General features: G+C 35.8%; 1 protein-coding gene across 1 annotated transcript in view; it reads left to right on the top strand.

Moving 5' to 3' along the window:
* Window positions 1-25,863, top strand: part of LOC150105530 (reversion-inducing cysteine-rich protein with Kazal motifs-like) — a 279,764-nt gene that overhangs the window by 173,628 nt on the left and 80,273 nt on the right. The window contains exons 11-14 of the mRNA XM_090394242.1: window positions 3,433-3,706; window positions 13,377-13,513; window positions 16,214-16,351; window positions 20,707-20,892. Of these exons, the coding sequence (XP_090250368.1) occupies window positions 3,433-3,706; window positions 13,377-13,513; window positions 16,214-16,351; window positions 20,707-20,892 (735 nt within the window). The remainder of the gene's footprint in view (window positions 1-3,432; window positions 3,707-13,376; window positions 13,514-16,213; window positions 16,352-20,706; window positions 20,893-25,863) is intronic.

The raw sequence follows: 25,863 nt of genomic DNA, 5'->3' as shown, positions 1-25,863 counted from the left end.
GACTCAAGCAAAACCATATGTTGCACCAACAAACACAGTATCTAACTAAAAATTATTGTTATTAAATAAATGTGTGTGAGTTCGCAAAGCAGCAAAATTCTATTGAAGAGAGTTAGCATTTCAACTCAATTGCCAGATTGCTTTTATCTTTCAGTAGAACGATCTTTTGTTAATACCGCGCCAATCATATGCATGTCTTAATAACCTGCCATTGCTGTGTTTCGTGTTAGGCTTATTTACCGTAAAGGGAGAAAAGTCACAAAACACGAGCTCCGGGCCCGGTGCATTAAAGCCAGAGCCCAGGCTGAATTTAACCACTTGATAGATATAGCAAGTTGAATGTGACAGATTTGGAACTAAAAACTATAAAAATGAGAGATTTCTGTGGTATGGAATATCAGAATGCAAATACACATGTACAATCCTTGTGGTATAAGGAATCATGTATGGTATTGTTTATGTCAACTATTGTCATTTGAGATGGTAGTGGTGATTTTCATTGTAAGTGCATATAGAAGCTCAGTTAGGAATGGGAGGTCTGTCATGGATGTTGGAAAATAGCTGTAATGTGTATTGTTTACTCCATATATGTTAGTAAAACTCAATTTGGAAGTGTTCAATTTTTGGCAGATATTTTGCCATATATATATATATATATATATAGTTGTGAGAAGTTGATTTCTGTCTTCAGAAATGCTATTGTTATTTGTATTATTTTTTTGTGGAGCTGAAGAAAAATTGAAAAGTTGTGGCATGCAATGTCAGGAGATGCCTTCTCCCAGCTATAACCTAATCTTCCTACATAACTCCATCCCTTGTAGGTATACTTTGGTAAAGTGGGTAACAGCAGGATTAAAGTACTGTTTTGGTATCTGGCTAGGAATCCTTCTGATGAATTGCCATCAAGTTTAGTCCTGAGTACTCTCCAGCCTTGCATGTAACCACTTTTCACTTCTGTTTCAAATTGAAGAGGAGGAGGAGGAACTGTATCTCCAGAGCACATTTAGCATACTCTTGAAGGTTATCATTGACACTGCATGTAAGGAGAAAGTGAGAGGAGGAATAGAAGGTAGAGCTGTTGCTCAAAACACAACATGGCATTAAGCATTCCTCACCCCTAGTAAGCATGGTGGTATTTCACTAGGCAATGAAAGTCATCTGTTACCCTGAGGTCAGTTTGCATCATCCATATTTCGAAGATATTATTATTATTATTATTATTACATGACACCTCCAGGGAGTCTAAAGACTCAGAGGGGAGGACACCTACTTTACAACTCTATCTCCACCAACTACAATGAACCTCAACTACACCAATGCTGTCTACTGCCCACCACCATCACTAGTATTTACATAGACAATCAAAAACATCCATACCCACAGCAGGATTCATATCCACAGCCTTTTGGCTGAAGAGCAGATATGCTAACCACTCATCCAACCAGGTTGGCATCAGAATGTCAGAATCCCATTTATGGAAACACTGTGCCAAGGGAAAATGGGTGTTGACTAAATTGATATTGTGTAACACTTTGAGTGTCACACAATTCTTTTTTCATCATCAGTTGCATCAGTCTTGGGACTGGTAGCTCAGCACAATTTCCTCCATTCTGCTCTGTCATTGGCTTTCTTCTTAATCTCCTGGTAACTCTTCAGACCTATGCTTTCTTTGATTTGGTCAACAAAGCTTCTCCTTGGTCTGCACCTTCTTCTTTCCCCCCTCTATTTTGCCTTCAGTTATTCTTTCATAGTCCATCATGCCAGAGTATATATCCATACCACCTATCTCTGTTGAACAAAATAAAATCGACAGAAAAAAAATCAAACAAACAAGTCCTGAGGGAGATAAGCGAAGCAAGAAGTCTAATTAGATCAATTCTTGTTTAGTATATGCAAATTATACTGTTAGTTTGATGTTTTGGCTGATTTCTCTATTACTTACCACTCCACACTGACTGTATAATTTTGTTGTCTATTTTCATTTTTAGTTGTAATCTTCCAAAAACTTATGCTTAAATAGATAAAATCTGTTTTTTGTTTAGTTGGTTTACTACTGAGAATAGAAACTGATGTTTTCTGCTCTTGCCTATTTTTATATATCAGTCTTTCTTTTGATATAGTATTTTTTTATATGAATCCCACTTAGGAATGGTTGTAAACTTACATTTGTATTAGAATCGTGGAAGATTATCCAGCCCATTTATATTAGCTAGATTATCCAATCTCCAACCCCCCCCCCCCCTTTCAGGCTTCCAGTAAGAGGGATGATAATTTCATACTGAGTGATAAAAATTGTCTACCACCTAGACTACAAGCATCTGCATCAAGTGGGATTCAAATGCACAGCATGTTGACTGGAGAGCAAATACATTATCCACTAACAATGCCTTTAGTTAGGCATCAAGAGGCTGTGTATTCAAATCTTGCCATGGTATAGATAAACTCTTTCCAGCTATATAAAAATATTATGAATATGACATTAAAAAGTGGCAGATGATTTTCATCATGTGATTATAATCCTGCCACAATATTTATTGTGGCAGGATTATAATCATGGAGACCCACAGTATAAAAAACATATTTGGTGTTTATAATTGGTTTTATATTGTGTTTCCAGAGTAGGTTCACAGCTTATCCTTTGTCCATCCACATTACTAGTGTATTAGTGTATCCATCCTTTCACGGGATAGGATGGTTAATAGGATGAAAAAAAAAAAAAACGTGTGTATATGTTATGAGGGATAGATTGTTAAATCAGTTTCCATAATAGATAAAGCCAGCATGGCTTAGGCTTATTTTTATTTTTTTCTTACCAGTTCACTGTTCAGATAAATGAGTTTGCTGTTACATGATTGGGCTAAAGTGATTTTTAAAAAAATATAATAATTATAACAAAAACAACAGTAATATTAATAATAACACAATAATAATAATGAACAAATAAATGAATATTGTACTGTAAGCGCCTCCATAGCACAATTTGATGAACGACGGTACGTTGCGCCCTTCCTTTGGAAAAGGCCGGGATTTGATTCTTGTCATGACAGGAGGAATCTTTATATGGAATTTTTCAGTTGAAGGTGAGTTAGCCTATCTCATACGGAGGTAGCAGGGTTTTTCATCCCGCATACAGACAAATCAGCCCTTCAGAACACACGCAATTTACAGACAAAAAATACTGGTTGTGGTGGGCTGTAGATGGCGTTGATGTAGAGGTTCGGTGCAATGGTGGAGGCAGAGAGTTGTACAGTGGGTGTCCTCCCACGATGAGTCCTCAGACTCCTTGGAGGTGTCATGAATAATAATAATAATAATTGCAGTTTCTTATAGGCATTATATATTTGATTTATATTAAATAGAAATGACATCCTATTATGGTGAAACATGATTGTATAATTAATTTTTTTGTTCTTCCAAATTTCCTTGAATTAGTTGAAGAGCCATGTGAACTAGGCTGTGAAGGACTAAGCTATTGTACAAATTTTAATTATCGACCCACAGAACTATTTCGCAATTGTGATTCCAGAGCTGATCAAGCAGCACAGCACGATGTAATGTTATGGCAGCAAGGAGTGATTAAGCTTCCAGTAATGGATATTCCTGTGATGGATATCTCTTCATGCTTCCCTGATACATGGAAAGCTATTGCTTGTGCTTTACAGATTAAACCTTGTCATAGACAAGGTCATGTCAACATGATATGCAAGTAAGTAATTTGTTATTCTAGGTCCTACTTGTCAATCTCTTTGGTTAGTGTTATCAGTCATTTATTGTTATCAAATCAAAAATACCCAAACAAATATTATAGTGATCTATTTTTTTTTGCTGATACATGCTGAGATCTTCATGACTGTTTCACTCAGTACTCTTTCATCAATAAGAAAATTGAATTTTATTCTTAATAACATTCAACTTAATAAATCAAGTTGCTTCATTTTTTGTTACTCTCAGTAATTCCCTTTTAGATTAAATATTACAGAAATAGGCACGAGTGCTCAAGAGAAACATGAAATAGTAACCAATTTTAACTGAGTGAAATTTGGATTTCATTCACTTCAAAACTAGAAATTTCATAACTATTTCCTACAGAGTGCTTCTCTGTAGGAAACAGTTATTAAATTAGGATCTCACTCACTTCCAATCAGTGGCGGCTAGTGGAATTTTAAATGGGGGTGCTGCCTATACGAAATAATTTTTTAAAAAATTCTTTTTTCTTAATTAGTAACCAGTTTATTAATGAATAAATCTGTAGATTTATTCATTAATAAATTGGTTACTGATTAGGAAAAAAAATAATTTTTTAAAAATTATTTTGTATAGGCAGCACCCCTACTTAAAACTTCACGGGCCGCCACTGTTTCCAATGCTTTTGGAAGTGAGTGATATCCTAATTCAATAACTGGAAAAGAAACAGAGGAAAGAATTTGAGGACATCCTGAAATGGTTGATGTTTTTATGAATGATAATGAGCATTTTATGATATGAAGACTGATTGAGGGAAATGTAGTCTTTGCAGTTGAGAAATAGATAGAGGAGAGAAATAAGTTGGTAAGAAAATCTTACAGTAACATAAGAGGGAGATTTTTTGCAGCTTATGGCTGGGGGGGATAAGAACATAACTCTTAAAACTAAGTAAAGATATAGTCAGAAAGTATGTGAGACCCACGTTTTTCTTTTTCGTCTTCTTCTGGTGTTATGTAGTGAGTGTGTGGAATGGGCTACTGATTATACTGTATAATTTGTAATCTAACCACTTGGTTAGATTACAAATTAAAGATGCCAAGAAATTATATTATTGGTTTAATCCTTTATCCTTTGTAAGCAAACAAAGTTTGCACATGAAGTATATTTCACATGCAAACAAACATGTAAAAATACTTCACACCTCTGTATACAAGCGTGGTGAATGAGAAGATTTACAAGGTTTATTTTCAGGAGATAAAATTAATAGTGATTGAGGTGTTGGATATGAGGCGTAGCAAAAGAGTTGGTAGTGGTAATAGGGACAAAAGACTTGACTGGGAACAAGGAACATGTACAATTGGATATTAGGAGATTGTTGAGAAGGATAAAAGATAATAGTGTGATAGGAAAAGTAGTCAGTGTGTTGCCCCAGGTATGACAGTTATGAAATGAGGCAGAGAGCAAAGATTGTGAATGATATGTTATTGGAAATGTGTGAGGAGAAATGAGTGCAGTTTGTTAATGTGTGGAATGAGTTTGAAGAGTCCATCACTCTTATACAGTTCTAATTGAACTGTATAAGAATGATGGACTGCATTTGAATGGTTTTGGTATGTCATTGGGAGAGACTGCTGCTTGAAGGTAGAGAATGAGTGCAGAGAATAAATCTGATAAAGTAAGAAGCCATGTGAAAGAGCAGGAGAGAAAGAAAGGAGAGATTGAAGTGGTGGTTATGAATGGAAAAGTAGGTAGCATGAGTATAGAGAATGGAAGAACAATTGTGCAAGACAAACAGGGAAATGGGTAGACTCAGGGTGGACAGGGGAACTCAGCATGAGAAAGGTTGATGCCTCAAGAGGATGTGAATGTGTAGACAAAAAAAGGGACGGTGATGACCTAGGATCAAGGGAAAATAGTTGTATTTGAAGAAGGTTCTAAGATGAATAAGGAGAAAAAGAAATAGCTCGAGTTAAGTATGGAGAAGTCACATCTAATAAGCAGTAATCAGTGAAACTTGCTATAGATCCAGGAATGACATGTTATGTTTGTATTCAAATGCTAGAAGTGTAAGAACAGGACAAATGAGATGGTTGCATTAATTGAGTCTGTTCACCCAAGAATTCTTCAAATAAGTGAGATCTGGTTGGATGAGGATGATATCCTGACAGGAATAGAGATGGAAGGGTATAATGTGTTTCGTGAAGATATAAAGGGTAAAAAGGGAGGGGGGGTACTATTAATGATAGAGAAAGAGTTATGTCTATACAAAGTAGAGATGCAAGAGGGAAATAGTGGCAGTGTTTGAGGCAGTATGGTGTGAGATAGAGGTGAATGGAATGAAATACTTGGTTGAATGTTGTTATAGACCTGGTAATGTGGATCATAGTGACTGTGAAATGTATAATCAAATTAGTCAAGCAAATAAGAAAAGGTAATCATTATGGGTGATTTTAATTATGGCAATATAGACTGGGATGATGAGATAGCAACTAGAAGTAAAGAAAATTAATTTCTTGAGTTTTTGAGGGACAGCTACCTCAGGCAGTATGTAACAGAGGGCACATGAGGATTTGAGGGTCTTGGATTTAATTATCTCATCAGAAGATGTTATTATAAATGAGGTGTCAAATCACCCTGCAGATGGCGAGCGACCATGAAGTGATTACCTGGGTGGTTGCCAGCAGTGTGAGGACCTCTGTGAGGAAAGGGTCTATGTAGAACTACAAGGCTAGTGATTATGAGAAGCTCAGGAGACATCTTGCAGGTGTAGCATGGAATGAGGAGTTGGTTGGAAAGGATCAATGCAGCTTTGGTGATATTCAAGAAGTAGCTAGTAGAAGCCATGTCTAAATGTATTCTAAGGTTAAATAAGGTAGGTGTGAAATGGATGAATGAAGAGATTAAGCATTGATATAGAGGAAAAAGACATTAATTATGACAAGGAACAGGCAAGGAGGGTGACTTGGTAAGGTCAACAAAAGTGAAGTATGAGCAGAAGTTTTAGCTAATCAAGCCAAAAAGAATCCTAGGAAGTTCTTTTAATATATAGCCATCAAAATAAAAAAAAAGGATGACATTGATTGGAGAAACTGGTATAAGAACAACTACTGTAGAAGATATAGTTGAGATATTTAATGAGCAGTTCATAAAGGTCTTTCATTCTTGTGAATGTGGCATCTTGGAGAGTTTGACAGTTGATTATGAGGAGGAGGAGACTGACTGTAAGTGAGCAAGAGGTATATGAGGAATTGAGTAAACTTGATGTTAATAAGGCTGTGGGACTTGATAATATATCACCACGTATTTTGAAGGAATGTGCCAGAGTTGGCATCTGTCTTGACGTATTGTTCTGTCATCTCCCCTATGAAATGGCACAATCCAAGCATCAAATTATAGACCTATCTGTGTGCCAGTTGTTGTGATTAAAGTGTTGGAGAGGCTCGTGAGAACCAAGATCCAGAATTGGGTTGACAACAATGGTATTATTTTTGATGGACAGCATGGATTTGCTAAAGGGAGGTCATGTTTTTATTATCTACTTAGTTATTACAATAAGGTGACAGTGTCATTAGACAAAGGAGATGGATACACAGTAGTATATATAGATTTTGTAAAGGCTTTTTATAGATTACCATGTGATAAGTTGATAGTCAAACTAGAGTGGATGGGGTTGGATATTAGATTAGTGCATTGGATTGGAGACTGGCTATCTGATAGGTATCAACAAGTTGTGTATGGGAGAGCGATATCCAGGAAAAGGAAAGTCACTAGTGGAGTGCCTCGGGGGTCTGTTTTGGGGCCATTACTGTTTAACTTGTTTATTAATGATATAGGTGAAGATTTGGATGGAGATATTCAGTTGTTTGCAGATGATGTAAAGTTGGGACAAACCATGACCATGAAGGGTAGTGAAGATGTTGTGACCTTACAAGAAGAATTGAGTGAATGGACATGGGAGTGGGGATGCCAGGAAGAAGAGGGGGGTGATATGATAGAGATGTACAAGTTGGTAAGGGTTGTTATAGGATAAGTATTTGAAGAGGTTTTTCATAAAATGGTGGGAGATCATGGGAGAACCAGAGGTCATCCCTGGAAGCTGTATAAGGACGATTTGAGCAGGCGAGTGAGAAGCAGGTTTTCTGCATGCAGATTTGTGAATGATTGGAATGTCTTGCCTGAAAGTGTGGTATCTGCAAAGAATATGAATGTGTTTAAGGTGCAGTATGATGAGCTGTGTGTATGACAAAGGGAAATCCTAGATGAGTCTTTGACTCCATGGGGATCTTAGGGTAATAATAATAAGTATCCCAGTCATGAAGATACTTCATCTGCAAACTTTGTTTGCATACGCTTGGATAAAGGATTAAACCAAGAATATAATTTCTTGGCATCTTTAATTTGGCAATCTTGTCTTGGAAATGCTCTTCTGTTTGTCATTTTCATTCTGCTGAACATCAAGGTTATGATTGATCTTTCTCTAAAAGGCTGTTTCCTTCTAATTATTTTCTGTATTAGATTCTCTTTCAAGTTTGTTTTTCTATAGAGCTCTACATTCTTATATGCTGCATTTCAATTCATAGAGTCTTTCTCTAGCATGTTCTTTCAAATGCCAGTATTCAATCCACAGAGGCTTTGACCATTACTCATGTCTCAAATCCATAGTGCTTGTCAACACATATTTCCCAGGACTCTTAACTTTGTGTCAAGGCTCACACTTTATTTTTTGCATATCTTATTCATTGCCTGTAGGCTTATTTTTGCTTATGTTATCAGAGATCTTAGAGATGGTGATCAGAGATCTCAGATCTTGATGAAAGATCTCAGAGATCTTGCTGTTTTTAGAGTTTGAATTGTGCCTCATGTATCTCCCTAGGTACACGAAGTTCTTAACATCTTCTAGCTCATGTCCATTGACCGTTATTTGTTTCTTCATCATCTTTTCTTAAAATATCATTGGTTTTTTTTTTTATTTTCAGTGTTCATTATCAACCCATATCACTTCCTTCTTCACTTAACTTCAGCACTGCTCTTTCTAGTTCTTCATCTTCTTCAACAATAATTTTGCCATCTGTAAATCTTACATTGATTTTTGTACCTCATACTTTTTGTTGCCAGAACCATCTTCCTGATTTTTCCCCAATTTCTCGCTGCATTCTCTGTCTTATCATTGATATTCTGCAATAGATATATCAGGTTTCTGTCCACTCCATAATATTTGAATAGAGTCCATGCCACTTCAAGATATCTGTTGTTGAATGCTTTCTGAAAGTTAATAAAATCAGGCATGAATTTTTATATTTTTAAATGTAGCTTTCTCCACAATTAATCTTAACATTAATATTTGGTACACAGTATCCTGTCTTTTATGAATCATGTTTACCTCATCTTCTAGAGTTTCTTTCTTTAGTTTCCTTATTTTTTTTCTGTTAATATATCATAAGTACTTTTCCCCACATAAAAGGGAAATATTAGGGCAATTGTTCTGAAATATTCGCAGTCTATTTTGCTTCCTGTCTGGTTAGCCTAGTGGCTATGCCTGGGGAAGGAGTGTCCTAGGCTCGATTCCCGTCAACAACGTGAGGAGCTTAAGGATCTTCTTCAACCATAGCCAAGTTAGCCGATCTTGGGTATGGGCAGCAGGGTTTTTCCCCCAGTTTATCTGGGGTTTTTCATCCCGTAAACAGGCAAACCGGCCCCATGAACACACGCTGCTACAGTCAAAAAATACATTTCCCCCTCAGCAGCAGGCTCGGCGACAGGCCGGCTGGGGGTTTGTACTAACAAACGTCGTATCTACGTAACGCGCAGACCCTGCAATGGAAGCGGGAAAAATGTACAGAAAAAGAAGAAGAAGATTTTGCTTCCTTTTTCTGAATTGTTATTAGAAATAATGTTGTTCATTCTTTTCGTGTTTTTCCTTCATCTTGTGGTGTTACACAACCAGTTTAGTTCATGTGTCACTATCTCACTATGCTTCAGTATCTCTACAGTGATCTCATCATTAGCAGGACTTTTATGGTTCTCCAGATGCTTTATTGCCTTTACAACCTCATCCTTCACTATATATATATATATATTTATCTCTCCCTCTGCACTTCATGCTGTTTCCTTCAGTTCATGTTAATGTCTTTTAGACCTCAACATCACCCTGTGTCTTATGTAACGCTAAGAAGTGTATATATATATATATATATTGTCTGTCTCTTTGTGCTTCATTTATTGTTAATGTTTCTGATTAACTTCATATGCATGTGCATACATACACACAAACAGTGAAATTGAGCAAGCAAGCAGTGTTACAAAAGAAGTTGTTATGGAGAAGGTACAAGATAATTTGTGAATAAATGCATGAAAAAAATAAATGCAGGCTAGAAAGGTGACAAGTGTGGTTAAAAAAAGAGAAAGTAGAATATGAGAGGAGATTGGCCAGCCAGGAAGCTAATCCAAGGGAATTTTTCTCTTAGGCAATCAAGAGGAAAAATAATTATGGCAGGTTAACATCAGATAGTTATGGTAGCAGAGTAACCATACAAATGATATAGTGGAATTATTTAATAAACACTTCATCAGTGCATATCATGGTGGTGTCAATAATGCTATGTTATATGTATAAGGGAGGCAAGTATTAGGAGAATTAAAAGTTAAATTATCAGAGGTATATCAAGTGTCACTTGGGTTAAATGTTAATAAGGCTGTGGGAATGGATGACGTATTGCCATAAATTTTTAAAGAATGTGCTAAAGAGTTAGCCATGCCCTTTACCTGGTTATTTAATGAAAGTCTTGCAGTGGAAAGAAGATAAAATAATACCTCTCCATAAACATGGTTCTAAGACAGAAGTTCCAAATTATGGACCTGTGTGTGTTTTTCTTGTATAATGACACCTGTAGAGTATCCATAACTAGACAAAAACATATGCCACAGTAAAATAAATTTTAAATTTTATTATGTAAATATTTCATCTTATGTATCATATAAGACATCATCAGTACAATTATCGAACAATAATAGGAATTGAATTAGAAAACAGTAGAGTGATGCTTAAATTGGAATCCCTCTAGGTATGCATTTGCACACTAATGGATTAAAATGATTGGACTGAAGTTAAAATTAATTAAATTAAATTAAAATATATGAGAGAAATTTATTTAATACAATTGAGGATAACAATTTCCCAAACTTTTGGAATAATGAGGCAGTCGTGCCAATTAAGATTAGGTCTATGAAGTAGGGCCTCAGCACTTTCTTTATATAAATGTTCATGTTTGTATATGAATCTATGTAGCAACTTAGCATTTTGCCATATCATATGGATCGTTTGATAAGATGCATGTGGTCTTGATGTTCAGAGATATATTTATGTACATATCTTTCTGTTTGTCCATAGTAAGACAAGATACACGAACATGGTACTTTGTATATGGCAGGTAGCATCATTGGTGAGAGTTTGTCTTTTGGAGATGTTAGCAGAATGGGCTCACCTTTATCACCTAACCTAGCCAACTTTTTACCTGAACACCTAGAAGAAAAAATTTTTGCTTTTGACCCACAACCAACAATCTGGCTGTGGTACATTGATGAAGTCTTTGCAGTTTGGAGTCACACAGAACCAGAACTCTACTTGTTTCTATAAAAAATCAACACCCCACATCCTTGTATCCAGTTCACATTAGAAAAAGAATCATTAAAAGGTATTTCCTTTCTTAATGTACACGTCCAATGTAAGCAAATTTCCAATTTAAGAATGCGTTCTACTGTTTTCTAATTCAATTATTGTACTGATGATGTCTTATGATAAATAAGATGAAATATTTACATAATAAAATTTAAAATTTATTTTACTAAATTAATTTATTAAAATATTATTTATTGGCATATGCGTTGTTATCTAGACCTGTCTGTATCTGCAGTTGTGGTCAAAGTGTTGGAAAAATTGGTTAGGAATAGAATGCAGGATTGAGTTCATGGACATAAGACTCTCTTGATGGTTAACATGGGTTTGTAAGGGCAGGTCTTGCTTCACCAATCTGCTTACATTTTATGATAAGGTGATGAATGTGTTGGATAATGGAGATTTATATAAAGTGATTTTCATGAACTTTGCAAAAGCATTTGATTATCACATTGTAGATTGATGTATAAGCTGCAGAAAATGGGATTAGGTTACAGAATTGGTTAAAATGGATTGAAGATTGGCTTTCTGAAATATGCCAGCAAGTTGTGATTGATGGAGCAGTGTCTCAGAAAAGGAAGGTAACCAGTGGCGTGTCTCCGGGTTCTGTTCTTGAGCTTCTACTGTTTAACTTATTTGTTAATGATATTTCATGTGGATTGACTGGGGATCTTCAAATATTTGCTGATGATGCAGTTAGGTAAATTTATCAGGAGTGTTGCTGATGTTAATTTTCTGCAAGAAGATTTGAATAGACTTTTAGTTTGGATAGATGAGTTGGGTTACAGTTTTAATATTAATAAATGCAAGTTGTCACACTTTATGGTACAAAAATATGACTACATACTGTATTGGTGGAGCTGTGTCAGGAATTTGGATGAGATTCTGGATCTTGGAGTGATGGTAGACAGTGGACTAAAGTTGGAAACATTGCAAGTGCTGCAAAGAATATACATTTATTGCTGTTATGATAATAAGTACATTGACATGTAGGGATAAGGAGGCACCACCTCTATTTAAGGCATTGGTCCTACCACACATGGACTGTTGCACTCAGATATAATTGTGATGTGGAAACACTAGAGGGAGACCTAAGAAGAATGACCAAAGTGATGTCGTGACTCCAGAGTATTGGTTGTGAAGAGCATTTCAGGGAATGTGGATTATACAGTTTGGTGAATAGGAGGAAAAGAGGAGATATGATAGTTCTTCAGGTTAGTTAAGGGATTCTACCAGATTAATACAGATGTAATTATAAAAATAGTGGATGTTAAGATTGGGAAGAAACAGAGGTCATCCATGGAAGTTGTATAAAGATATGGTAGAGAAGAGTGAGGAGTAGATTTTATGTGGAGAATTGTTGGTGAGTGGAATGCATTGTGAATGCAGGGAGTGTAAATATCTTCACAGTTCATTATGATAGACATGGTTCTGGTTGAGTGGCCTCTCACAATGAGTCTGTTGACTCCATGGAGGCTACCGAAATAATAAGAATTATTATTATTGTGTGTGTGAGTGCGAGAGAGAGAGAGAGAGAAGCATATGGACTTTGTTGGTTCATGGATAGCTAAATTAACAGTTTATAAGGCAGAAACCAGAATAAGATATTAATAATTATTTTAATCAAAAGACACGTTTCATCCTAAGGACTTCTTCATGTGTAAAAATAAAAACTAACAAGGTGACAATCACTATGTAGCTATACTAGAATCTGATTTTAAAAATTCTTTTACTGTTTGTCTTCTAGTTTACATTTTTACACCTGAAATCTTATGTAATTAGGATGAGGCATTGTGTGTTTAATTAAAGTAATTATTAATATCTTATACTGGTTTTCTGCCTTATAAACTTATTTTAATATATATATATATATATATATATATATACATACATATTTCTAAATACTTATTGATTTTACTGATATGTGTGCTTTGCATGTGTATATGTGTATTTATATATATATATATATATATATATATAATTTATTTAATATTTTTTCACCAATGCTTATATTTCTCAGGTCTGACTGCATTACCATTCTAACGCAATGTGTAGATCGTAATCGTTTACCTCCAGGTCAAACTCCAACTACTCTTTGTGAAGTTGTTTCACCACCTGGAGAAAATCCACCTTGCATTTCTCTTAGAAATTATCTTGGTAAGACATCAGAAATTACTTTTATATTACATGTAACTATAGCAGTTCCTAAGTAAAGAAAGATAGCAATGTAAAATAATGAAAATCATAAAATGCTTAGTTGTATGAATTTTTTACATTTTGAATATCATGCATGGCAGCATTTGACAGTTGTCCTCCAATATTGAACACAGGAGTTAATCAATCCTTTACTATTATAAATAGCATATTGAATTTTTGTTTTAGAGATGATTCCTGTTTTAACAAATAATGCAGAGCAGCAAATTTATAGTTATTAGCATTATTAACTGTGTGGTGTCACTCATCAGAGGATGTCCCCCCCACTGTCTACCCCTATTCTTGTTCTGCTCATGTTTCACCTTATTCCCTCTCTTCTACATTGAAAATCCCTTGTTGAAAATCCTATGTTCTCACCCCCTTGAGAGCCTGGGGACAGAATTTCCACACATAATCCATATGCATCCTGATCAAGCCCTTATATAAAGGAACTATAACATTCTTACCTATACATGTCTTCACACCTTTTGCTATAATTTGTTGTCGACAGTCTTACAATTTTAGCAATGTGTCCTCTAAATTTTAGGTCTTTGTCCACCATTACCCTCAGATCCATTATCTCCTCTACTTTCTACAACATTTTCTTACCAATTGCTTTCCAAATTTTAAAAAAGTTCACAGAAACTGGTAACTCATCGCACAGACCATTTAGATCCTCCTACAAAAACACATCTCTACCTTTCATAGTTCCCTCTGCTTTTTCATAACCTACAAGCAACTGCAGATTCCATTTAAACCTCTCCAATTATCATTAACATTCATGTTAACATGTTCACACTGGGTAGCATCTGCACTTGTGTAAACCGCTGGTGAGAACTAGTTTTAACATATGTATGCCACTTCAGCATCGATGGTTACATTTTCACAAACCTTATATGGCATGTTAGTTGCAACTTTTTTGGTAGAATTTTATTTTTAAAATTAGAATTTGTGAAGTGTCTTGATGATATTGAATATCTCAAATGTAATTCAAACTGATTTCAAGTTATTTATATATATATATATATATATATATATATATATATATATATATATATATATATATATATATATATATATATATTCTCATATTGATCTTTTTGCTTTACATAAATTGTGTGCTTTCTCTATCCAGCGACTACATTATATGTATTTTCTGGAACTGAAAATTTGAAAGAGGATGTTAGGACAAATGCGTTTTGTTAGCTGCTATGTTTAGTGCTACAATAAATCTCTTTTGCTTGCACACATGCAGCATAAAGTCTGAGGGAGGAGAGTGTTTTTCCATTTGGAGTGTCATTCCAGTTGTCTTTAATTACATTAATTGTTGCTAAATATAGTACATAGACTGTAAATGTCTCTGCACTGTATTTAGTGATAAACAGAGCTGTATAGCATCTGTTGAGGTTGGAATGTTCTTCACGGTATAGGACCTTTTTATTCCAGTCTTCAGAAACAACAGAAGTAGTAAAAATTTATCTATTCTTGAATAAAAATGAATGTTTCTATGTATTATAAGAAGTGGTTGATCTACAACAGAATACTAGATATGTGAGATATATATTATTAACATTTTAAAGTCTTCTTTCATGGAAAGAATACCAAAAAAAGAGGAAACTAGCATATGCCATTTTTTACTCAGAGTTTGGCTAACGATTGAAATGAAGATGGAAACTATTACATCATCCCATTGACCATGCATGCAGTTTTTCAGAGTTTGAAATGACCTTCTCTGTGCTGTTCTTTATCAATCAAGAACTGGATTGATAAGAACATCACAGAGAATGTTTTGACATTCATATTAGCCTATAATTCTAAGCCTCAGTTTTACAACCTCCTTTATGAAGTGGAATAATAATAATTTCTCCCTTTACTCTTTTGAACTTGCTCCCATTGTAAGACTTGTTAAACAGGCAGCATTAGCTGGTGTTAACTCACTGGAATATTTGCTTAAAGTATATAACAATATGTCATCAAGTTTTCGCCACCTTATTAACATCAAAGTTACTCATGTTTGCATTAATCCAATTTGCTTAATTCCTCATATATCTTCTGCTCGCTCATCATCACTTCCTTATTCTCCCTGTCCAGATTGGATGTGTAGAAGGAATATCCTCTACACACCCACTTTGCATGATGTTACACTTATTATTATTATTACACCCTCCATGGAGTCAATAGACTCATTGTGGGAGGTTCATTCAACTGACAACATATTTATCATATAGAATCTTAAAATCCTTAACACACACCTTGCATTAACAACACATTCTGGTAATGCATTCCATTCACTGACAATTCTCCATCTTTACATATCCATGCTGACCATCATATAAAGAATGCATTAACTATGTCCATCAACCCAATCCTGTATTCTATTCATAACTAATCTGATTTCCATTCTCAAAAAAAAAAAAATAATAATAATAAAATAGGTATGCACACTACATTTTGAATGTAGTCTAGTAACTAGAATTAGACACTTCTGAAGAAATTGTATGTATTTAAATTTTTGGTACTTGCAGGTATCTGGCTTTCAAATAATCTATATAGAAATTTTCTGTATAATATATGTAACAGTTTAATATTTTCGACTGTGTTGCAGTCAAAAATCTTTTTCCTTTTTTTCTAAATGTTGAAAGAAATCCCTTTTTTCTTTTATAGATGAATCACGATATATCCAAAGTGCTACACAAGTAAACCATCCCTGTAAACCAAGTCCATGTAATTCTAGTGATGTCTGTGTAGTCAACCATGACTGCCATCCTGGACAGCCATGTTTTCTTTACTCATGTATTCCAGGTATTACAATAATAATCTTTATTATAATTTCAATAATGTTTCCTTTCAGTTTGAATATTAAAAATATGATGAGCATGCTGAAAGATGATATCTCTATGTTTGTTTATAAAATAAGTTCATGTAATGATGATGTGAACTAAATTGCTCTTATTCATCAGAATTGGTCACAGTTTATTCTGTAAATTCACAGTTCTCTCTCTCTCTCAAGATAGCTCTGAGTCATAGCACTGAAAATTATTATTAAACCTGTATGGAGTTGAAAGACATCACAGAGGTCCTACTGTTACACACACACACAATTTATCATACCATGTCTTTTGTTCACTGTTTCTGTGCCCACCACACTCTCAGGCAATGCATTTCAATCACTTGCAAATTCTCATGCAAAAATCCTTCTCACAACCTCTTTATACAGCTTCCAGATAGAGAAAGAACAAGAATAACTTCTTGTTTTCTCTCTCTGTCTTCACCCATTCTATGCCAAAAATCCCAAACATTAATCTGGTAATAATCCCTTAATAGCTTATATGTCTTGATCATATTCCCTCTCTTCCTTCTATCCACCAGTTTCTGCAAATTGCATTTTCTCAATCTTTCTTCATAGTCAGCATTCCAGAGACCATAAACCACCTTAGTCAATCATCTCTGGACCTTTTTTCAATACATCTTCATCTTTTTGAAAACCAGGTAACCAAATCTGTGCAGAGTAATCCATATGTGGTCTAATCAAAGCCTTTTACAAGGAAACCATAACATCCTTACTTCTACAAGTCGGTATCCTGTACATCATTCCCATTATCTGCTGTGCTTTCCTCACAATTTTAGCAACTAACAATATTCTTCTTCTTCTTCTGCAGCTTCTCCCACTTAAGTGGGGTTGCCGTTTTTGGTGAGTCTCCTCCACATCCTCCTGTCTTGGGCTGTAACCGCATCCAAGTTCTTCAGCCTCCAGTCCTCCTCACCAGCTCCCTCCATCTCTTCTTTGGCCTCCTGCACTTCCTCCTCCCCTGCACATCCATCTGCATTACTTTTCTTCCCACATATTCGTCCTCCTTCGTCATCACATGATCAAACCATCTCAGCCTTGTCTCCTATATCTTCACTTCTAAGTTCGTAACTTTCACCATTCCCCTCACATAGTCATTTCTCAGACGATCCTTTCTGGTCACATCGCACATCCACCTAAGCATTCTCATCTTTACTACCTCCATCCTGCTGATGTTATTTTTCCTCAGGACCACAGTTTCCATAGCATATGTCATAGCTGTTCTCACTACTGTCCTATAGATCTTTCCATAGCAACTAACAATATGTCCCTGAAATTTTAAGTCCTTGTCCACAATCACTCCCAGATATCTCATCTTCTCTACCTCTTCCAAGATTTTGCTTTCCAAATTTCAAAACCTTACACTTTGAAACATTGAATTGATATTCTCGCTCATTTACCCATTCAGCCAGAGTATTCAAATCTCCTCTTGCAAAGCCACAGCATCCACTCTACTCCTGATAGATCTCCCCAACTTTGCATCATCTGAAAACAACTGCATATCACCATTCAGACCTCTTCCAATATCATTTACATACAAATTACAGTGGACTCAAAACAGACTCTTGGGGTACACCACTAATAACATTCCTCTTCTGGAATATCCTCCTGCTGACAGATAGCCAGAATGCAAAGAATGAGGGGAAACCAGATCAGCATGGTGTGTGTGTGTGTGTATGTGTGTGCGTGTGTGTGTGTGTAAGTTCAGATATGGTATGCATATATGACAATGATATGAATGTCATTAAGTATGGTTATGAATCTGGTGAAGGGATGGAAATGTATGATTTGGGTCCAGAAAAGGCTTTATTGCCTTGGTGAATATGCTTTGGCTTAAGATTATTAGCATTAGTGAAACCTGGTACTCAGAGTCAGATAGTAAATAGAATTGGATGTAAACAGTGTAGTATTTTTAAGAAGGACAGAAGAGATAAGAGAGAGAGAGAGGGAGGTGCCTTAACCTTATCACCACAATTTCATTGTGGTGATAAGGTTAAGGCAACAAATTATAGAAAAAAGTTGTAGCTAAAGTATTGGAGGGGTTGGTGAGAAATAGGATATAAAAATGGGTTGATAACTGATATTCTTCATGCTTTTTCTATAAGGCATTGATCAGGCCTCGTATGGATTATTGTGCACAGATTTGGTCCCCTGGTTTTCATGGTGAAACCAGGGGACCAAAGGATATGTTGATAAGGGTATGTTATGTTGGAAAGGGTCCAGAGAAGAATGACTAATGTCATAACTGGTCTTTGGGATGTGGAATATGAGGACAGATTGAAGGAATGCGGTTTGCAAAAGCCTTGTGAATAAGAGGAAGAGAGGAGATATGATTGAGACATTTAAGTTAGGGGAGAGGGTAGGACAAGGGGGACATGCCTGGAAGTGTATAAGGAAGATGTGAGCAGGGACATAAGGAGTAGGTTCTTTGCATGGAGTGTAGTTAGTCATGGATTGTGGAATGCATTGCCTGATATTGTGGTGAATGCAGATACATTGAATGAGTTTAAAGCATGGTTGAATGGGCTTTATGTGTAACAGTGATTGCCTCATACAATAAGTCTTCTGACTGGTGTTAATAATAATAATATCTGATCATTTGAGTCCAACTAGGGTAGAAACTCATGAAAGCAGTAATAGTAATGTCTCATGTAGCAGTGAGTTTGTCTATCTGGTGTGATGTTGAGGCTAATATATGGTAGGGTTTTGCTAAGACCTTGTGGTTCAGCTGCTGGGGATGATAAAATGTATTACCAAATTACACCTTGATGGGTGTAATTTGGTAATACAAAAACTGAACTACTTAAGGCTAACTTAAATTATCTGAACATTGATTGGGTACCAAAGAAATCTCATGATAAAATTGAAGGAGAATTTATTGAGCTGTTGCAAAACAACTTTCTCAAGTAGCATATGAAAGAAAGAACTCTAGTTCAAAGAGTGTTAGATTTGATCATAGCATCAAAAGGGGGTCCCAATTAAGAATTGACTATTTTGCCACCAGTTTCTTTCCTGAGAAGTAACTAACTATATGGATATTTCAATTAGGATAGGTTAGATGCTGAACTTCAAAGCTGGAAATTATGAAAAACTCAGGAGAAACTATCTTTAGTCCCATGGTATCAGTTACTGAATAGAACCTACATAGCTCAGTCGGTATAGATGAAGCCCTTGGGTTGAAAAGACATTGGTTCAATTCCCATCCAGGACATGAGGAACCTTTATCTGGTCTCTTTTGACTAAAGGTGAGTTAGCCGGTCTCATAACGAGGTAGAGGATTTTTTCACCTGGAAACTTGTTCCCCCCCCCCCTCCAGAACAGGCAAACTGGTCCTGTGAACACACATGGATCTAGGCTCATAAAATACATATTTATTCTCTCATTAGGAGGACTCAGCCCATCCTAAGGAATGGGGGAGGAACCCACACAAAATAAATAAGTTACTGAATGGGAAGGATAACAGCAGTGCATCAGAATCTTTCAAAATATGATTAAATGAGGAAGTATCTAGAGTTCAAAAAACAAATGGATGTACAACATTATTAAGCAAGAGATCTGTAAGAAGATGATATGGAAGGAATATCATGAGAATAATAATGAGAGGAGATATGAAAGTTATGAGTAGTGTATGGAAAGCTAAATCAGCATGTGAAAAGAAGTTGGCTGTGCAGGTTTAAAGGCAACTCAAAAACTTTTTTATCATTTTGCTGCAAGTTAAAGAAAAATGAATGTATAAGAACAACTTTAGTCAATTCAGATGGTACCCTTGTGTCAGAAGTAGACAACATTGTTCAAATAACAAATGCTTGTGTTACTAAGATCTATCAACCAGGTATGTAGTATGTGCTGTCACTACATTAAATAAGTATTCTGCAATAACCCATATGATATGAGCTCATATGGTAAAAGAATATTCAGCCAATAACAAGGTATGCAACAGTTCACTAGCAATATAGTATTTGGCTTGTAATCTAGATATCTTTGTTTGATAGAGATCACCCCCAGTCCAGCCATTCCCCCCTGCCTGTAAAAATTAGTTAATGGGCTTCTGGCTGTCAGTTACACTTAGGGATGACTGATTTGGAGTAGGAGCCAAATAAATACTTGCTAATGAGTAACCTTGATACTGTGTGATTTATGTTATTTGTTTCAGGGAAGAAGTATATTTTTTCTTCCAAATTCACTCTGATTCCAGTAATGATGTAACATGTCATTTCAGTAAATCTAAAATGAGGAATATGCAGTGAAATTAAATCATTTAAATATTTTTCTCAGTTCTAATACATGTAATTTTCTTCCATCTCCGAAGGTTGCAGGTTGGGAGAAATGTCTCAGCTTGTGGTTCCCAGAGATACCTACGTATATCTTCCTAGTATGAATAGAGAACGGCATTGTCATACCGTGTGTTATTGTAACAAGCAAAGCTCGTTGGAAAACTGCATTTCACAGTTTTGTATGTCGACAAGTCACTGTTGGTTAAATGGAAGAAAAATAGGTGAGTATTGATTATAAACTTATTTAATACTTTTTAACACTTTTTTTTAATCAGTTACATCACACATTACTTGACAGATACAACTCATCATTATCAGTTTCCTGATGTGTATCTGCAAATGATGTACATGATACTTGACAGTATTATGTGATTAAGTTCATGTTATTACTAATCTCTTTGCAATGGTTTTCCTCCAAATTAGTCTATCACTTCTCAGCACTCTGGTATTGTCAGATCTTATGTTTCTATCTTCTAGAATAATGTTTCCCAAACTTCTGGATGTCAGGCCCCCCCCCCCCCCTTTGGAAAAATTAAAATATTTCACGCCCCCCCTCTAAAAAAAAATAATACAGATATATATTATCATAATATTTATTGTATTTATATTCAATACAAACATACACAACAAATATTGCAAAAATCAAATGCAAATGGTATCTCACTAATCAGAAACCCTTTAGTCCGAACCTTCCAGTAATCTTTCCTTTCCATGTGATGGTGGCACCATCTAGTCCTCCCAAATTTTATCCGGGCTCCGGAACTGGCATAGGCTGATGAATCAGATATGGCTGGGTCGGTATTACTGACTCTAATCCGTGTGTATTCATGGGACCGGTTTGCCTACTTGCGGGATGAAAAACCCCAGATAAACTGGCAGAAAAAACCCTGCTGTCCACTCCCAAGACCGGCTAACTTGGCTATGGCTGAGGAAGATCCTTAAGCTCCTCGCACCGCCAACAGGAATCGAACCCAGGACACTCCTTCCACAGGCATATGGTTGCAAAGCGCAAAGCCACTAGGCTAACCGCGCGGACCCCTCCAGTAATTCGAACTGCTGTTTCAAAGAAAAAAAAGTTTTATTTATTACGTATTATTATTTTGTGATACTATTATTTTTATTTAATTATTATTTTAACTATTATATATTTTATTATTATTACAGTACAGTATAACTACAGTGATACACAAAAAGCAGAAATTCAAAAAAATATAGATCCAGACATTGAAATTTCAGAAACAGATGTTACGGAATGGATTACAGGTAGAACCGAAAGTGAATTCAAAATCAAATCAGATGCTGAAATTATAATTATGATGCTACAGAATGAATTAGATGACGATAAAGAACTCAAAGAAAAAAAAAAAATGTGAAGAGGCAGTTGACAGTTTTAAAATGTGTATAGTATGAGAAAGGCAGAATGATACGCCATTCCACAAAATTTTATTGCTTATGCAGCTTCGAGAAGAATTCAGAAAAGGTTTATCTTCCAAGAAGCAAAAGAAGACGAGTGACTTTTTAACAAAGAAATCCAAAAACTTTTTTTGTGTTATTTTGTTCTTCTCGTGGAAAGGCTTACACATTGGTTATGCATTTTTACTAAATAGCTTAAGGAAATTACAACGTATACTAGGATATACATTAAAATAAATTTTAATACACTTCCAATATTTTGCCATTTTTACAGGAATTTAAAAACAAGACACATGCACGCAAACACAACAAACAGTAAATGAGGATGAAGCAGGAAGCTATTCTTTCTCCTAAAAGTCCTGAGGGTGACCCTTAGCGGGCAATGTTGGTTTTCTTGGGCGATTGGGCTGAAGGTCTTCTGATGTAGGTTTCCCAAATTTAGGGCAGTCTCATGCAACCAAATTTGTTGAGGTTTGGATTGAAAATTTGGTCTATTTAATATGACATCTTGTGCACTGCTGTGGAGAAAGAATTTAAAAAAGTACGAGATCAACACATCGAAAAATTTGAAAATTTAAAAAAGAATTCAAACTCGAAACCACAACTTCCTACTGAAATGGTAGTCAACCTTTCGTCAGTTAGTGTGAAACCTGAAGCACTCGACGCTCTCTCATGTGGCCACAACTTCACCATTGCACCCAGAAGAATATCTGCTGAAGATATTATGATTTGGATGCAGGATACGACACCTTCCAAACCACGTCGCCAATGATATTAGACTGGATGTGGCTTGTGTTCTGACCAAAGCAAAACCATCAAAAACTAACATGCCCAGTAAGGAAATTAAATCTTTACTAGAATTAAAGAAAAGCAAGAAAATAATAATCACCAAAGCAGATAAAGGGAACGCCATAGTATTGCTTAACCAAAAAGATTACACAGGTAAGCTGAATGCTCTATTGTTAGATCGCGCTACTTACCCCCCCTATCAAGTACAATCCCACCAACTCACAAATTAGAAAACTACACAGGCTCCTTAAGAAGGTCACTTCTTGGCCTGTAGAAGTCACAAACAAATTAAAACCATTTAACTCCATACCCCCCCCCCCCACACACACACCTGTATTTATGGACTCCCAAAAATACATAAGGAAAATGTGCCATTACGTCCCATAGTGGATGGCATTGATTCCCCCACATACAAACCTAAAGATTTGGCCAAAGCTCTCACATACTATACTGGCAACACACCTTCACACATAAAAAACTCAGCCCACTTCAAAGCCAGCATAGAAAACCTTACACTCAAACACACTGACATAATGGTCAGTTTTGATGTCTCCTCCTTATTCACTCAAAGAATCCTTAGAGCTAATCCAAGCTAAATTTCTTCAGGCTGTTTTGTTTGGCAAGGAAAATTCTACAAACAAATAGAGGAGAGAGCCATGGGTTCTCCACTCTTCCCACCCTTGGCCAACTTTTATATGGAGACTTTTGAAGAGAAAGCCTTAAACTCTGCCCCACAAAAACCAACCATATGGCTTCGCTATGTTGATGATGTGTTCGCTATTTGGCCATGTGGCTCCAATGTACTCCTCTCCTTCCTAACACACTTAAACAACCAACACCCCAGAATCAAATTCACCCTGGAAGAAGAAAAAAACAACTGCCTTCCTTTCTTAGACACACTAGTCACCCACCAGCCTGATGGAACCTTGGTTTTCTCAGTCTATAGAAAACCCACCCATACAGGCAAATACATTCACCAACAATCCCCCCCCCCCTTCCTCACAACAATATGGAGTCATTAAGACACCACACAACAGGGCTAAACTTATCTGTTCAAATGACAATGCCCCTAACCACAGAACTAAACCACATTCTCAAGACTTTCTCAGCCAATGGCTACCCCCCCCAAAAAAAAAAAATCCAAAAAATATTGAAACCAATACCCCCCCCCCCTCACAACAAGGATTACTCTAAATCCATCACCATACCCTATATCCGAGGCACCTCAGAAAAAATTACGAAAATCCTAAAAAAAACATGACTTAACGTCTTGTTACAGACCATATAAAAAATTGGCATCCCTTATCTGTTCTACAAAAGACCAACCTCCCACCCCCCCTTAGACCTACCTGGTGTATACCAGGTCCCTTGCAGCTGTAAGCTGTCCTACTTTGGCCAAACAGGCAGGACAGCTAATATCAGAATTTCAGAACGCAGGGACTACATCCGGTTTCACCAATACAGCCACTCTGGTCTTGCAGACCATGCGCTGGATACCCACCATAGAATACGGTGGAAGAAAGCCACGATAATACACCAATACACCGTAGTTAATACAAATATGAAAGGCTTTTCATGGAATCAGCTTCAGCCCTAAGAAACAATCCAAACCTCAACAAATTTGGTTGCATGAGACTGTCCCAAATTTGGGAAAGAAATCTATATCAGAAGACCTTCAGCCCAATCACCCAAGAATACCACCATTGCCCGCTAGGGGGCACCATCAGGACTTTTAGGAGAAAGAATAGCTTCCTCCTTCGTCCTCATTTACTGTTTGGCGTGCTTGTGTGCACGTGTCTTGTTTTTAAGTTCCTGTGAAAATGGCAATGTGACATTGCCAAAATATTGGAAGTGTATTAAAATTTATTTTAATGTATATCCTAGTATAAGTTGTAATTTCCTTAAGCTATTTAGTAAAAAAGTAAAAATGTTTTCTTTTGTGAAACTTTTTTTGTGTTGTGTACAAGAAAGTGATATTTTTTTATGCAAATTAATTTATGATTTAATAAAATTACATAGCTCAGTAGAATTATGCAATTTTATTAGGTACATACAAATTAATTTTTTTTTACTAAAATAAACTTGCGTTCTGTATTATTTTTTCAGTTTTACATTACAGGACAGTAGCTTTTTTTCTATCAGTTACTTCATTTATTTACAGAATTAAATTGATGTACCATTAGAATCTGATTATTTTTGTCTTAAACGCTAGTCTTGGGGGAAAATCCGCTAATCCGAACTTTTCGCCAATCCAAACAAGCATGGTTTTTATTAGTTCTGATTAGCGAGATACCACTGTATTACATTTTTAGTCTTACATACACATTTGACTTGGCACATTATCTCATATTTTTATATACATAGATATATTGTTATTGTACATTTGCAGTACATGCACATGAAACGTAAAATGATTAGTAATAAAGAAAGAATTAAAAACATAAAAGAAGTTTAATAACAATTTAATGTGAGGGATGTGTTTCAATACTGCTACACAAAAAGTCAATATCAGGTGAAATATTTGAAACTGCAATTCTTAGCTTTCTGCTTTGAAATGAAACTTATATGAATAAGCATATATTTACTAATATTCATTGAGCGCTGAAATACGCGGGAAGCAAAATTTGTGAACCTGCACCTGATTTTTTCCATTAAAATATAAAAAAATAACAAAAAAGAAATAATGAATAGTAAAAATTAAAGATATTGCTTTTAAGATAAAAAAATCTACTTAGTCTTAAAATATTTTCAATTTGTTTTCATTATTCCCCCCCCCCCTGAATAAAACCTACTGCTCCCAAGGGAGCCGTGGCCCACAGTTTGGGAAGCACTGTTCTACAACGCTTCTAGCTGCTTCAGTTCAATTAGATCTTGGTCTCTCTCTATCACTCTGGATCTTTCTTTTCCTATCTTTCAGCAATCATTTATTATCATTATTAGCTTTTTCCCTTTCCACTGACCTATCATAACCAAGTAATTTGCCTTTTTAG

Source organism: Typopeltis vanoorti, chromosome 6 (genome assembly GCF_054136105.1).
Source record: "Typopeltis vanoorti isolate ZY-2024b chromosome 6, IOZ_Tvanoo_1.0, whole genome shotgun sequence".
NCBI classification, from domain to species: domain Eukaryota; kingdom Metazoa; phylum Arthropoda; class Arachnida; order Uropygi; family Thelyphonidae; genus Typopeltis; species Typopeltis vanoorti.
This window is presented reverse-complemented; position numbering and strand designations above follow the sequence as displayed.